We start from the raw sequence: 16,688 nt of genomic DNA, 5'->3' as shown, positions 1-16,688 counted from the left end.
TGATTTTAGAATTTATATAGCCTAATTCATTAGTGTGATAGTAGGCTATTTTACGTATGATTTTAGAATGACCTTCAGTTGCTTTATTAGAAATAGCCTACACAATTTGTATGGTAGAAGCCATGCCTTTTCCAAGGATTATAGTAGGCTAGTGAGTGTAGTATCTCATGTGTATACGTCATCAGCATCACGTGAACGCGCGTAACAGTCCCTCACATGTAGTCGGCAGCTGCATGAGAGAGGGAGATGAAACCTCAACTTGAGAGCACGGACCATGAAGATGTTTACTGACACGGTTCTTATATATTTCATGAAATAACAGTATACCTAGCCCGCGCTGTATGGTTCTTATGCCAAAGAAAATGTGGTTTTTAGTCATATTATCACCAGACAACTGTGAAGCCCGGCTGCATACCGTGCATACTGTCCAGTGATTAATTTCAGCTGATTATAATTAGCATTTTTCTCGCAACAGGACACAATACTCAAGCGGGCTGCTTTAATAATACAACATCAGAACGAGCGCGTGGAGGCACCTGGGACGGAATCTCTCACATGCACGCCGCCGCGCGCTCCTGCCACACTGAACACGGGATCCGCGCGCTGGACATGAGGACCTCATCCCGAGCCTGATTTCCTGTGGTCCCGGCCATCTGTGTGGCTTCGATTCGGAGCAGAAATTACTCTTTACAAAATGACACATCCTCAGACGACCACGGAGCTGGAGCAGAGCTGCAGTATGTCAAAAAAGAACATGATCACCAAAATTTTTAAAGTTCGCAAAAGGAGAGAAATGCTGTTCGTGCAGGTGTGCTTCATCTGCAGCGTCCTGTTATTGGCGTGGTGTATGTCGGCGTTGCTCACAAAAACGGGTAAGTGATTGTCCCTATATGTTTTGGTGATATACATCGCTAATTATGAGGGTCATTATCGTATAATGTATTATTAATTCGCCGATACAAGGCAGCAATGCATACTTGTCCTTTTTTGGGACGTCAGACGTTGAATTATTAACAGGGGCGAGCATCCTTTTCTCTCAGAATTCAAATGATTACACAAAGACTGTTGGAAGCATCGTCCGTTATTCTGTGGGATAGCCTATTGAGTGTGTATGTATTCATGTCGGTTCATAGTTACACGTTGTACTGTATATTCTCATTTGTGTGTGTTTTAAGTCTAACGCAATGAGACAGACAACGCTGATTTCAAGCGGTTTCATTTCCAAAATGTCATTTTCACATATAGTCTTTGTTTCTGTTCGACTGTAACGGTATGATAAAAAAAAAAATTAAATAAAAAAAATGCACCGTTTCATATCATTCGACGACTAACGTTAGCTGCCATTTCAAGCTGTCAGAGTTTGAATAGAGTCTCACTCTCAAACGTTTAGATGGGCGGGTCAGTATTTTGAAGGTAGGAGTCGACGTCACAGTCATATCTGTGACTAAAATTGCTTAACATTACTTTCATTAATGTAGTATTACTTGAATTTCTTGAATGTTACATTGAATTAATTCCTTGGTGTACTTTCATGAATATTACATTTCATTGAATGTACTGTAGTAGATGAAGAGCTAATCTCTTGTAATCTTTACACAAAATAACTTCCCCTCCCTCTTGCAGCAACATCTCTTCTCTTCTCTTCTCTTCTCTGATGACGTGTTTACTGGCGTGAAGGCGGGATCAACCTGTCACTCACACGATTGTACCAATAGCAAACTACAACGATGGACAAAATCAAAATCCTGTCCTACATTTTTTCTTTTTCAGTAATCAGTTTCACTTGTATGTACTTCACAATAAGGAAAAAGTCACAGAATTTTTTGTTCCATATTGTCATGTACATGTGACTTTAATGGGATATCAAAAAAAGAAAAAATGTAGGGTGGGGACTTGGTTTTATCTATCGTTCATAGGCGCTGATTTATGTTTCTGCCGGTGGATGCCCGCACTCCATGCCCTATATCCTCCCACCACCCAAGCGATGAGAAACGCATTTCATTCTTTTAATTGGGGACTTGCAAGTGCAAATGCATTAACAACCAAATATAAACACCATCTTTATTCACATCTATTTCCATCAGCAAATGATTACTGGGCTAAGCAAGGTGAGACACAGCAAATATATGCAACCAATGCCCCTTAAACATTTTAAACATTATGCTAATTACGCAATAATTAATTATACTTGGTGTTAGCTTTTCAAGAGTACTGTCTTTTTCTCTGTGCAACGGTGCGCTTGATGAATTCCTTACACAAGTTACTCGTGTGTCACGAAGAGAAAGACACGGACTGAAAATACATTACCTACCAACCAAACAAAAACAGATATTCTTTCCATAAGTGTTGTTGCGGGTCGCTCTCTCACTGATATACCTGATGATTTTTGGAGTTAATTACTTAAAATACAATTTATCATTGTGCAAAAAACAAAACAGAACGCACAAACTTTTGTGTCAGGTTGTAATGTTAAGGCTGCATGATAAATCGTAATATAATCGTGATAACGATTTCTGCTTCTCTCGATTAATTAAAAATAATCGTTGCAGTATTTGCCTTACTAAATATTTGTCCTGAAAAGTTTTTTTTTTATTATTATTATTATTTTTTTTTTTTGACATTTCCATTACCTTGCATTGGTCACAAGCCTTCACAAGCTTTCTGCCTGGGGTAGCCAGATGTCAAGAGAATAAATAAAAACGGGGCTTTTCTCTTAAAGGAATACATTTTCTGCCCAATGTTTTACTTACAGTAATCTTCTCAGTCTGCCAACCATGCATGCACACTCACTCACTCTGCGTTGCAAAAAGCACTGATGAAATGAATTAATTGGAGTTTAGCGATGTTCATTGTGAAATTTTGCTTGAATGAAAGTTTAATGCTTAAATTTAAGTATGGAGATGAAAAGTACCCTAGAGGATGCAGGAAATGGAATCAATGCCAGACAAAGATCCACACAGACAGCACAGTATCCAAACTATAAGACTTCAGATGCAAAAGCCTCTAAGTGCCATCTGAAATTTCCTTCTAGAATTATAATTTTTATCAAGCTTGTATGTTTATGTTCACTTATTTCACTTTACTGGCAATGAAAATTACCTATTAATTGTCATTAAAGTGAAATTACTGAACTTGAATATGAGCTTGAAAAAAAATGCTCATTTTAGAAGAAAATAACAACTCAGGCTTAACTTTACATGTATATTTTTTAAACCTACACTTAATTTCTAACAAATATAGTTTAGCAAAATGTTAATTTTAGTCCGAATTATTGTGCTCCTATTCTACTACGCTCTGTCTGTTTGATGCACACGTGCGCTCGTTCATTGAAGTCAGTGAGATTTAACAAGACTCGCTAGTCAGAATGTGCAAAATGGAAATATTCGCAGGACTTTTTAACATTTACAGATAAGGATATAGGCTAACAACAAAATGTAAGTTAGCCCATGCGCTGAAGAAAACACTTGTCACATGCATTAAACATCACATTGCTCTGTCAATGCATGAGAAGGCAAGACACGGTACTTTTGTTTGAAGCGCTTATAAATAGAAAGCATTCAAACGTTTGGACAACTTGGATTATGTACCTTTCCCGCAGCAGCTCACTCTGTGTCCTCCGCTGTTTTCCATATGCGTTTTGACCAGAGAAAATGTTATTCACTACTGTAAAGTGATGTGACTGGCTGATGGTTTCCCGGGAAAAGCGTGCAGGTCCGTCTAATCAATAATCAAATTCATTGTTGATTATTTTCATTATCGATATTAATCAATTGTATCGATTAGTTGCAGCCCTACGGCCGATACCGATCCCGTTCATTCAAGCTTTATATTAGTGAAATGTAAGTTCTCTGTTGACTGTCACTGTTAACCCCTTACACCCTAAAGGCATTTTTAATGATTTAAAATCCAAGTGGCATACTTACAAGTAATGGAACAAAAAACAAGCTATCATCAAGTACGTGGTCTCATTTGATAGAAATCCTTGAATCCTTTGAAGAAAAATAGATTTTGATCATGTTTGGAGGTTCTTATGTTACAACACTGCTGAGAAAACCCTAGAAAATATGATACAATTTATTGATTTGTTATTATTCATGCTTTAACTGTTCGTATTGTATTTGACCATTTGAGTGCAATAAGCCATGAAAGAGAACTTAATTTGCTGGGCTTGAAATTAATTTCCCAACTTAAAGTTAAGAGCACCAGCAAAAATTTAGGAGCACCACAACTTAGGGGTGGGCAATCTGACAGTTTTATAACGTGATCGATCTTGAAGACATCCACGATCTACTTTTCAAACAAATCATAAAAATTGTGATCTTTTATGTCCTGATTGTCCTCATAATAATGTTAAAATACAGCAATGACTGTCTCTATCATGTGTCTTTCATGCGTGGTGACTTATTTAAAAAACTATTACACACCAGTAGGGCTGTGCGATGAATCAAATTTTAGTTTCGATTTTGACTTCCAACTATTTTAAAAACATGTTAATCAAGATAAAATGATCATTGTGGCGCATGTCGTTCCTTTCCTTTAAAGCACTTTCACCCCTCCTTAAAAGCCTAAACTCAACGTCCAAATCAGTCATATGTAAAGCAAGGGACACACTTAAACAACTAGCTGAAACATTCTAAGACTGAACTGAACACACTTACAGACTGTTTCCAACAACTGGATCAGATTTTAAACACAGACCAGGGCTCCAGACTAACTTTTTTTATTAGGAGCGCTGTAGCCCCTGACTTAAAATTTTAGGAGCGCAAGCAGAAAATTTAGGGGCACACCTTAAATGACCTTGCAATGCAATTATTCATATTTTCCCCCCACATAACTGTATTACTGACAAATGCTTTGATAATAAATAGATTTAACGTACAGAAATTACAATGTGCAGTTTTATTTTAAGTTCGCGGGGCTCCAGACTAACATTTGAGGGCAGAAGCACTAAGTTCTACAGAAAGTATTTGGTAGCACTGTGGGATGATAAAGCATTGAGCTTAATTTGAGGTGTATAGATAAAGTTAACTTTTTAATTATTACCATTCATAATGTCTTAATATTAATTCAAAAGCAAAATGAGTGACAAAATAGCTATTAGGGAGTGAAAATAGCCAATAAGCGTCCTCTATGTTTACTATGGTAATTTAATCTTTTTTTTTTTTTGTATTTTGAGATTTCCTACTTCTTGAAACTTTTAGTTTTATAAATGGGGACAATCTTTAAAGGATGAACAAAAAATGATTTGGTCAACACATTAAAAATAACATTTAAATATGATATTATAGTTTTCAAGTGCTGGAAAAAAGATATGTGTAGGCTACTGTTATAACCATAGTTACAGTTAGTGTTACTACATTAAATCCATGGTGAATGTTGCTGATCTGTGGACCTAAAGCCTTCTATAACTTGTTCGTTCATGGCACAATGTTTCTCCTGGTTTCCACGTCAGTGCTGTTTGATCTGATATAGTTTATAACAGAGAATTCTGCGTCGAATCTGAATGTTTCTCACTGGATCTCGCAGCAATGTTATTAATTAGGGCTGTACTCAACCAAAGAAAATCTTGGTCGACTGAAGTCCTGAAATTTTCGACTAAAAATGACGTTAGAAAAAAAAAAATGTTTAGATGCGCACTGTGCGCAGTACTTGGTAGCCTTGTTGTCCGCCTAAATGAATTATAAATAAACATAAACAACTAGTAGGCTATTTGCAGTATATTAAATCGTTTTTGACCTAATTATTTTGCACTGAAATGAGTCTGACACTTGAGTCTGTCAGCTCTGACAGCGCTGCATCACGTGCACCTGCGCAATATCATAGCTTGATTTCCGAAAATAGTACTATGTTGTCAACTAGTGATATCATCACAAGAACTGTTGAGGAATATGCAACATAATTTAGACAATTATTTTTGTCATATGTTATAATAAGTTATAACTGTCAGACACTATCATTTCACCGTGCATGTCCTCGCACCGAGCGAGGCTGAACATGAGCTCAGCTTCGCAGCTGAGACACGAATAGACTATTAACTTAAAGCTTTTACTCTTAATAAACACAAAAGGCACGTCCACTTTAATAAAAAAAATAATATTTATTAAACAAACCAGATCAAGAGCAGAAACGAAATAAAGTGCATAACTGAAAAATAAAGCATCCTAGGCTCAAAACTAACACAACCAACAGCACAGCGCAATTGCGCGTTAGGCTCCAAATAAAAAACAAAAAAGTTAGGTTATCACACTAAAACATTGAAATATGCAAATTCTGATATGTTCATATAGCCTACTCAAAACAGACAAGCTAATGCAGACAAGTGAGCTTACCACTTTTAGATGATATGTCATGTTTGTCGTCGAGCTGTGGAAAACTGTTGCTTGCAAACTTTGCATTCGACCTTTTTCCTGTTATCAATTTTAACAAAATGCTGCCACACTGTCGATTTCTTTGTTGTTGACATGTTAGAAGAGGACTGACTATTAAACGCTCTCACAATTAAATAAATAATATTCAGCATCAAACCTTCTACGCTCGACGCTCTCTCTTGGGTTGGGCTAATCCAAAAAAGGTGAAAACAAGGGGGGTGTTTTGAAGACAGACTGTTACAGTGAAACAAGGGTACTCTGAAAACACCCCCATTAGCAGTTAGTGCTTTCCACCTGATGAAATGAGCGCGCCTCAGCGCGGCAAAACTGATGAAATAAAAGCGGCAGAAAATCGACCAATCAGAATTTTGGTCGAACCAGAACGTATCGACCAATTAATCGACTAATCGACTAGGACAGTACAGCCCTATTATTAATTCTGTCGCGAACTCAATGGATTTCTTCACTGGATCTCAACGATGTAACGGTTTTGCGTGATCGAGATCCGCCCGCGACTGGCGAGAGAAGCTCTGCGCTGTCTATTATTGGCTCGAACTATTAAACGGTCTGTGAAGCAAAAATGAGTAGCGCAGTTTTTTCCGCTTTCATTTCGTTTTCATTTATTAACATGTCACTCTATGCTTGAGGCTGAGATTGTGTCTAACTAGCGTATTGTGTTTAAACTGCGAAGTGCCTGCACTGTCTGCAAACTTCGTGTTCCCCGCAGTTCTGGGGAAGCGACTGCAACATTCGCAGTTCATTAAGTTCGTCTCATTACAGTACCTCAACCAGTTGAATTCTCTCAGCCAGTCTTCCTGAAAATGGTTGGTTCGGGACTTTATCACCTCACAAACCTCTGACTCTGAATCATCATCCGACTGTGTCTGTGACATTGATATTTGTCTCCGTTGTCTGTTTCCTTCCAACAGACGTTTACGCGCGGTCGCGCGCTCGATTATCTCTAGGACCCTCCCCCAGCCTCCACACATTAGCCAGTTACAGTGGCCATTCCCTATTCTTCTCACACTCGTCATCATTGGCCTGCTACACATTCCTGATTCATTGACGCGCCCCTTCCACGTTTAACATAAAAAAATTACTGGTCGCACATGTGCGACTGGATGTAAAATTCAGTCGCACACTCTCAAATTTTGATCGCAAAATGCGACCATTTGGTCGCAGTCTGGAGCCCTGCAGACTGAATGTAACTGTCTCTGACTTGGCGCGTTTGGGCATGATCAGTCATAAGTATCAAATTACATTCATAATCAAATTACTTAAAGTCGTTAAGTGTGTCCCCGGCTTAACCTGTCGTAAAATGCAGTATACTGTAGGACTTTCATACTGTAGGAGTTCTTTATTATGAAGTTATTAAAAGTGTATTAAACTTCGAAAGAGACTGATCCCCACATGCTTTCTGTGTGCGCGCTGCGAGACGGAGCAGACACGGACAAGCAAGGTATACTTGGGGTTTCAGGCATATGCACAGTGCGCATCTAATTAATTTAACGTTTTTTTTTTTCTAACGTCATTTTTAGTCGATTTTTAGTCGAAAATTTCAGGACTTCAGTCGACCAAGATTTTCTTTGGTTGAGTACAGCCCTACAAATCTTGCATAGTGTGCCTTTAAATTTTAGATGACACTAAGATATTATCTAATTAGCATACATTTTATTGTGGATTTGCTTGTTCACGTGACAATTCACGTCATTTACGGCAGCATATTACGTCTGTCTCCTGCACGCGAAATGAGTTCATTCTTTGTGTGTAGGGGTGTGGGTTTATGTATTTTCTATGATAATATTGTAATCATTGTTTTAACTATGTACGAGGCACTGCGAGCTGACATCGCATTGATGTGCTAAGTTATATGCCCCCAAATGAGTTTGTCTTGTATTTATATCATATTATGTTGTTTTATTACAATATCACATGAGCAAGAGTGCCATTTCCCCGTGAACAATTGCAAATATTTATTTTATACAACAGTTAAATTAACAATGAGTTAACATTGTGTTACATTTTATACACAATATTGTTTTCCCTTTATTTCGCCGATGAAGAATTTCAATATGAAACCGTAACAGAGTCTCGTAACAGAGACAGCGATGATTTTTTTTATTTTATTTTTTGACCTAAATCTGCGTTTTGAACAAATCAGTTTAATGATTCCTGATTCCTGAATGAATCAGCCATTTGAACAAATCGGTTGAATGAATGACTCCCTCAACCCACCTACTGCGGTTTTAGTTTAATTTTTAAAGTAACCTTTAATTAAAAGGTTAAAATTAGAACTTTTTATATAAAAAAAAAACACAAAAAAAACAAACAATCTCATAGCTTTATTTATGCAATTGTAAATGGAGTGTAAATATATTAATGCCAGTTCTGATGCCGCTTCTGTGTCACATTTGCACTGCAAAGATGGATTTTGATTTAAATGATTTAATTTGACTGGTAACAGTGGTATTGTGTTGTTATTGTAATATAATTTAATTTGAATGTTAGAATTTGACATACAAGGTGATGCATACATCTAAAAATGCACATATATAGGTGAAAATGCCCCTGAAAATCAATTTAAGGTCGCAAATATTGCCCCTTAATTTTTTTTTATTTCTGTCACTGCTGTGAACTGACCACCGTATAGAATATGAAAAATATGAATATCTTCATGAGTCAGCTGTCAACAACAGGCCTAAACCAGCCATGGCACCAGCACAAAAACACAATCAGTATCTAATTATTATCAACAAAACTTTGAAAATATCGAGATATATTTTTGTCAATATTGTGCAGCCCTAATGTACGGTATTAATTTTGATTGCTTCCGGTCTTAAAAAGCCCTAAATTTGACTTTAACAAAATGTGTGCAGCAGCCCTGAGTTAGCCTATGTCTTAAGTGAATAAACAGTTGGGAAAGAAATGTCATTGTATTAGATTCATGCATTCGGTCTTAAAGACTATGTAGTGTTTTAAAGTTTAACTCAGGATTTAATTACTATTTTGACAACTGGTTGTTTTAATGCAATATTGTGTTTTAAAGTGTGCAAATAGATAAGTCCATACGCTTGTTCCAGTCTGGATATTCTCGATAGTATTTCATCTCAAATTTGTGAAGATCAAAAATCAGATCATGGACCGTGATTGTTTAAGTTTACTACCACTAGTTTGAAGGATTTAAGCTCTTTACATCTGGCAATCACAAACATCAATCAATGTTAGTTAGGACTTATCATGAATGCAAGGTAAACAAATGTCAAATTAAAAAGCGTTCTCAGGAGCGAGCCAATATGGTGACGATTATTTTTAATTAATCAAGCAAAGCAGATATCATATCTCGATTTAAATATGATTAATCATACAGCCCTTCCCTGTCCTACAAGCACATCTCAGACACAAATTATTTCTCATTACAGGGGATTTTGTATCATGCTTTTCCACTTACTCTCATTGTCTACAAAGTGTACAGCATTGCCCGCCTGGCTGAGCAATACTAGTGGGTGCGGTTGAGTTTAATTACGGCAAAATTACAAGCAGCTTAAGGGATTACCTGCACATGATATTGTAATGATGAGGATGCTGAATATGTGCTTTCTGCTTAATGGCTCTACGAATACTGGCATATCTGATGAGCCTGTCAGGAGTCCATCTGCTGTGCACTCCTGCTGTGATTACTCCTGCTTCCCCATTCTCATTCCTGTTCTTTTGCATCTTCTCATTTACCTCCATCGATAACTGTAAAGAAGTTAGTGCAGGCTGAAAATGCTGCTTAATGAACTTTATGGCTGTTGAGTTTATTATCCTGTCCTCCTGTGACAGTTTGTTACACAACTTTAATGGCACTTTTTTTCTGCTTCTCATAAGCTGTAAGTGGGTCATTCTGTTCCTGATTTAGGAGCAGTTGGAATATTTTGACAGGTTTTGCTGCAGTAGATTTCAGCATGTGGAATTTTTTCAGTGTCTATCTGGCTGCTACTAATGTATGGTAGCGAGTATTCATAGAATCAAGAGATAAAAGATCTTTTTGGTATTTATTGAAATGGGTCACCCGAAAATGAAAGTTGTCATCACCCTCATCAAAAAAACTATTTTGATAAAACATTTTTTCTTTAATAAAGTTCAATACACTTTTATTTATTTATTTTTTTTTTTTTTTGCACTTTTCAGGGGAATTGTTATATAAAAGTCTTGTTGTATAGTTTTCTGTATTTTAAACTGGGATAGAAAATAATTTAAAGGGGTGGTTGATTATGATTTCACTTTTCTAACTTTATTTAGTGTGTAGTGTTGCTGTTTGAGCATAAACAACATCTGCAAAGTTACAACGCTCAAAGTTCAAAGAAAAGGGAGATTTTATTTTACAGAAATCACTTTTTAAGGACTACAACAAACGACTGATAGGGACTACACAAGCTTCTTCCCGTGTTAGTGACATCACAAACCCTAAAATTTACATAAACCTTGCCCTCGGGAACACACAACAAAGGCCAAAGGGCTGAGTCCATGAGAAGAGGAAGAGTTGTTGTACTGTAGTAGAGCACATTTGTGAGTCTGCTCAAGCTGTCGCATCCGTCTTTTCACATTTATTGCAATACAGTACGTAACACAAATGCAATAGCATGGCACTCTAGGCATCTTGCAACAGTTCCCACACGAGCGATTTATAGATTACAGAATATGCTAATCAATGACTTGAAGATAGTTAACTCCACATCAGCTTCATAAATTCATCAAATAACCATTCAGAAACTTCCTGTTGCATTCTACATGTTGTCACTTCTTCTTGAGTCTCTCCATCATTGTCCGACTCTGGTTTGAACATAACAGGCAGAATGGTTTCTGACATTTTAGTGTGTGTCTGCAAGCTGTTAAGGACACAAGCTGTTGAAGCTCTGCCCTCTGTGCGGGAAGCAACAGCTCATTTGCATTTAAAGGGACACACACAAAACACTGTTTTTTTTTGTCATCAGAGACTTATCTTGTAAAAAGGGGCATACTACCACCCCTTTAACATTTTAAAATGTAACAATTTCATATTAAAATTTCACCCTTTACACAACACGGTAACAGTTTTCACTTTGAGTTAGACATGACAAAAGTAAAATGTCAAGAACAATTTGTAATTGCACTTATTGAAACTGATGGTTTGAGAGTAATTTTTGGACTGATTTATTAATGGGGTCAGCTAACCCAAAAATAAAAATAGTCATTTACTCACCTTTCATGTGTTCCAAGCCATACTTTCATTGATCTTTGAAACGCAAATTAAGGTGTTTTAATGAAATTTGATATGTCCCTCCATTGTTCACTCCACGCAACTACCACTTTGTCTCTCCAAAAATTTCATAGAGATCATAAAACAAATCCATATGAATTGAGCTGTTTAGTCAAAATTTTCTGAATAGACACGATTGCTCTATATGATTGACATTTAATTTAGGCTTTTATTCACATATAAACATTCATAAATGCACACATCTGATATGGTAATAAAAAACAGAAGCTCAAGCATGTTCGCTTGACGTGCAAGAGCCAGTGAGGTTTGTTCTTGCTCGTCAAGCAGGTTCGATTGAGCTTCTGTTTATGTTCGCTGCTCAATGTTTATATGTAAATAAAAGCCTAAATTCAATCTGTTCATCATATAAAGGTAAACAATACAAGATATCAGACCGCATTGGTGAAAGAATCCAGGCGTTCAAGAAGTGTCTATGCTATTGAATGTCATGAAAATCCTCAAAAATATAACAGATTGCCAACTCAAATTATGGCTACAGCTGCCTAGTCATTCTGCTGGATCATTTGTCATACAGAAAATGTAATCACACATTTTAATATTTTTGTCAGAATTTGTTTTTGGGTGAGCTGTTTTTTTTATGTTTTATTATTATAATATGAATAAACACAATGTGTTCAGTGATTAACAGCTGTAATGCCAACTGTCCAATAAATATGCCCCACTAAATGTGTGCTATGCTTAGTTTCATAACAAGATAAATGTGATTTATACTGTTTTTTTGTTTGTTTTTTTGGACCTCATTGCATATCCTCAAGGAAAAGTGATGTGCTGAAATCAACTGCTGACAGACATGAAATCCTAATTCAAGCTCTGGCTGTTAGGACAGTATGCATGGCTGAATCTTCACACCCTTTTATTTTTCAGATTTTCCAAAAATACCCTCTGGTGCTGCTAACCATGATACAATGCACATCCTGTAGGAACACATGGAAACTGTATAAATAACAGTGCATGTATGCAATGTTGTACACATTAGCCAAGCTCTAGCGTGAATGACTGATGTAACAAAAATGTTGGTAAAACAGATCTTGCTCAATGCGTAATCTTTCCTCAAAGTAGTGAGAATGACAGACAATCTGCATTAATAGACACAGTTATAGGTAATAGTGGCCCACAACTGATTAGCAGAAGTGTTTCAGTAAAACAGTAATAATGTGAGTTAGGCAGTTAGCAGGAGACCTACACAAAATAAAGTCAAAACTAAGTATTTTGAACACCATCTTTCAAGAGCAAGCGGTTTGCGAATCCTGCATTGAACTCAGAGATTTGATTGATATTTGATAATTCTGAATATTTTATTTTATGTAATGAGATGCATCTTCATACACAGGTCATGGGCCGGTGCTACAGGAGGGTTTTGCTGCTCAAAGAGATCACTTGGGCCGAAGGCTTATGGCCATAGCGGGAGACAATGAGACTGAGGAGAAGAACTGCACAAAACCAGGTAATGCATATGTCACTTAATAGTGTGCATTGTTTCCCACAGGATTTTGTGAGACTGGTGGGCAGACCTTTGTCCCTCTAGGGGGGTTTGTGGGCAAGAGAATATTGTTTTGTTTTTTGTTTTTTTTAAAGTAAAATTCATCAGTCTGGAGCACTTAGAGAGTTCAAAATTAAGAGCTCCAACCCAGGTTTCTTGTGCAAATTTAACAAAGAAAAAAAGTTAGTGAATTGACTTGTACAGGAACGTTAAAGGGGACTCCAACCTTTTTGTTGTTGCTGTGATATAGTCTACATTACATTAACACTTGTGTTTTAGGAAGCCAAACAATTAGAATATAATAATAATAATTTTATATTATTCAGGGCTCGACATTAAGCAAGGAGAAAATTGTTTATATTTGGTGGTGTAAACAATTTATTCTGAAGCAATATTTTCATGAGTGTTCTATCTGTTTTTACATGCTTAAATCTGCATATTTTTGATATTTACATTAGGGTGTTATTTACTTCATAAAGGCCTTTTTTTTTTAACCTATTAAATGTATGCATTATCTTTCATGTCAAAGTCTTACATTTTACATATTTACATCGTAGTATACTATATACTATATAAATTTGCTCAGTGGCCTCTGTCCATCATGGCCTCCTAATCATCCCCATACTAATTGGCTTCATCACTCTCCACCAGTAAGCTGGTGTTTGGTGGGCGTTCTGGCGCAATATGGCTGCCGTCGCATGATTTTTTTACTAAACGTAAAAAAAAGTCCCCATATCCCCCATGAGTTTGGGAATACATTGAAATTCCTCCAACCACTTCTGTTACTATTCTGAGATCAAGTCTTAGGGGTAAATTGTAGCATTTCCCAAATTTCAGCATTTTTCAGGTCTGCTGTCACAGGACACGCACGAATGACAATTTAAAGCCTTGATTTCATACTATGCTGCCCTATGAGTTGCCAGCTATGCCAGGATGCGATGCAATAACATTCCAGTAGCAAGTTATTTGTATGTCGACACGGATGCGACACGACTGCAGGATGCAAAAAAAAACTATCAAAAATCAGTCAATCAGGTGAGTGTGAACATCTCTGATAGCGCACTGTACTCGCAACGAATTAACAAGTACAATTAAAATTACGAATTTTATTTCATAAATATTACACCATTTTAACATTGTTAAAATTTTTACTGAAATAAGCTTTGTCATAGACTACACTTAAGTTCGCAACGTTCTTGTTTCCTTTAATTTTAATAACTTATCTCTTGTCGCATCATGTCTGGTTAGGACACAGTGTTAAATACATTTATTCCACATAATGAAATTTCAATGTCTGTTTTATTTTTTTGCATCCCTTGGCCCACACTTTGGGAAATGCTATTTGCTTCACATATCATCCCCTTTTGTCTATTGTCAAAGATACTGACAAGACAATGCTGATAAAGACATAAATCTTGAACAAAATGTAATATATGCATTAGAACGTCAATGGAATGGGGCCCGGTCCTGCCAACTTATTGAAATGAATTGTTCCAATAGTAAATTAAGCTGGAAATCTTTATCGCTCGGGGCAGCTTTGTGGAAAGACAAAAAAATTGTAAAGGAACATTTGTGATTTATTAGAAAAATGGATCTGTGGCATGGAAGCAATAAGGATATTTTTAGATGTTTGTCCCCTCGACATTGCTGTGACCATAGGAGATGCTAGGGAAGATGAGACCAGATCTTCGGATGTATCTTGGGAATCCTGGCATCTCAGTGCCCCAGGGCTCTCTCATTAAGCGGCTCTTATTTTGCCGGGCGCCACAGTTCGGGGGGGGGGGGTTTGTGTGTGACCCTGCATGCACTGCGTCGTGAGATTCTGGACCCTTTCAGGGGTTGTCTCTCTATTAGAGTTGTGAACTGAGTAAGTTTGTTATTGTGGGCTGATGGACTCTGCCCTTTCAATTAGGGCTGTCAACTTTAGTCGTTTAGTCGACTAATCGGTCGATGCCGTCTTGGTCGACTGACATTCTCATTGGTCGACCAGTTGCATAATTATTTTTTTTATTTTTTTTCACCAATAAAGAAATTTTCATTGATTTACTCCTTGATATTTATTCCTTTATAAGCAGTTATATATTACTGTATTCTAAATATAATTAGCCTATGTTTTATCCCCAACTTTAAATGCTTTAATTTAGGCTATTTTGTAACAGCGCCACAGTTTAGCGCACCACATAGAACACTCGGGAACCGCACCTGTGGCTGGCTGCACTGCTGCTTCACGCTCAGTAAGGAATATAGGTAGTAATCTCTATGTGTCTGTCTGTCCGTTTGCATTTTGATTATTTCGAGAACCGTTCATCCAATCGACTTCACAAGGGAGTGCAGTGTCGCATTTCGTGCAATATAGACAGACACGCGAGACGCGACACGTTCAGAATTAATAGTAAACTGCAGAACAGCGCGAGCGGGTAGCGGCGCACCTCACGCGAGCAGGGCTATATTCTCCGAGAACGGACACTGCACTAGTGATATAAAACGCACACAGTCTGTTAACTTAAGCAATACTTTTAAGGTAGTCTAATATTTTTCTGACTAACAAATTACTGACACAGTAAAGGGTAGATTTAAATGAAGAAAAACGAAATTTAAATGAAGAAAAACGAAATTTAAATAAAGAAAAAAACGAAATTTAAATACAGAAAAAATTAAATTTAAATAAAGAAAAACGAAATTTAAATAAAGAAAAACGAAATTTAAATAAAGAAAAAACGAAATTTAAATAAAGAAAAACGAAATTAAGTTAGCCTAAATTAAAGATTAAGATTAATTTAGATTGATAATAACGGGTAAAAAGTCTAATACATATTGTTTCTATTATTCTATTTTCCACAATGTCAAAGCAACAGCAGCAATACAAGCTCAGACATGCACTTCGGTCCATACAAACGCCGCTGTTCTGCGCTCTAGCCAGAGAACACTCCCGTTGCTGGAACACTCAGGCGTCGGTTCTATTTCTAGCATGCACGCGTTTTCCACGTGGCTTGAGCCGCGCCTGAGACGCGTCTCACGCAGGCAGTGTGCAAACTCCAACCTATTAACATGGGAGCCGAAATAAAAACAGACACCCAATGCAGCTGAGACTCTCACGCCAGCAGCCAGTGTGTCGCCGGCTTTATTCAAGCGCGAATGAGAACTGTTTCGCGGGGGATCCCAGGTGTCAATAAAAAAATAAAAACGTTTTTTCGTTGTTGTTTTATAAATGCTCTATTACGATTGTTTAATAAATGTTCAATCAAAATGCAAAACATCGCGTCTTTTTTTGTTTCGTTTTTTTTGTTGACTAATCGTTGTGCAGGACAGGACTTTGGTCGACTAAGCATTTATTTGGTTGACTACAGCCCTACTTTCAATTTGTTCTCTGTCTGTAATGAATGTTTCAATGTCTCGGGCGTGTGGAACAGCACAGCTTTCAGGCACATTTGATCAGCGGTATGCCATGCGCTGTTGTCAAACCCTGACATAGTGGATCTTAGCCTCAGAATGTGAGCGAGTGGTGATCTGAGGTATTTGCCAGCTACAAGGGAGAATTTAT

At 37.1% G+C, this 16,688-nt stretch overlaps 1 protein-coding gene across 3 annotated transcripts in view; it reads left to right on the top strand.

Moving 5' to 3' along the window:
* Window positions 1-233: 233 nt before the first annotated feature.
* Window positions 234-16,688, top strand: part of slc24a4a (solute carrier family 24 member 4a) — a 60,829-nt gene continuing 44,374 nt past the window's right edge. For 2 of the 3 annotated variants that reach the window (XM_084097048.1, XM_084097047.1), the window contains exons 1-2: window positions 564-872; window positions 12,998-13,111. In XM_084097048.1, coding sequence (XP_083953174.1) covers window positions 695-872; window positions 12,998-13,111 — 292 coding nt within the window. In that variant the 5' untranslated portion in view covers window positions 564-694. Of the gene's footprint in view, window positions 873-12,997; window positions 13,112-16,688 lie in introns of all 3 variants that reach the window. The other variant, XM_084097046.1, reaches the window with a different exon arrangement.

Source organism: Abramis brama (genome assembly GCF_963993115.1).
Source record: "Abramis brama genome assembly, chromosome: 21".
NCBI classification, from domain to species: Eukaryota; Metazoa; Chordata; class Actinopteri; order Cypriniformes; family Leuciscidae; genus Abramis; species Abramis brama.
This window is presented reverse-complemented; position numbering and strand designations above follow the sequence as displayed.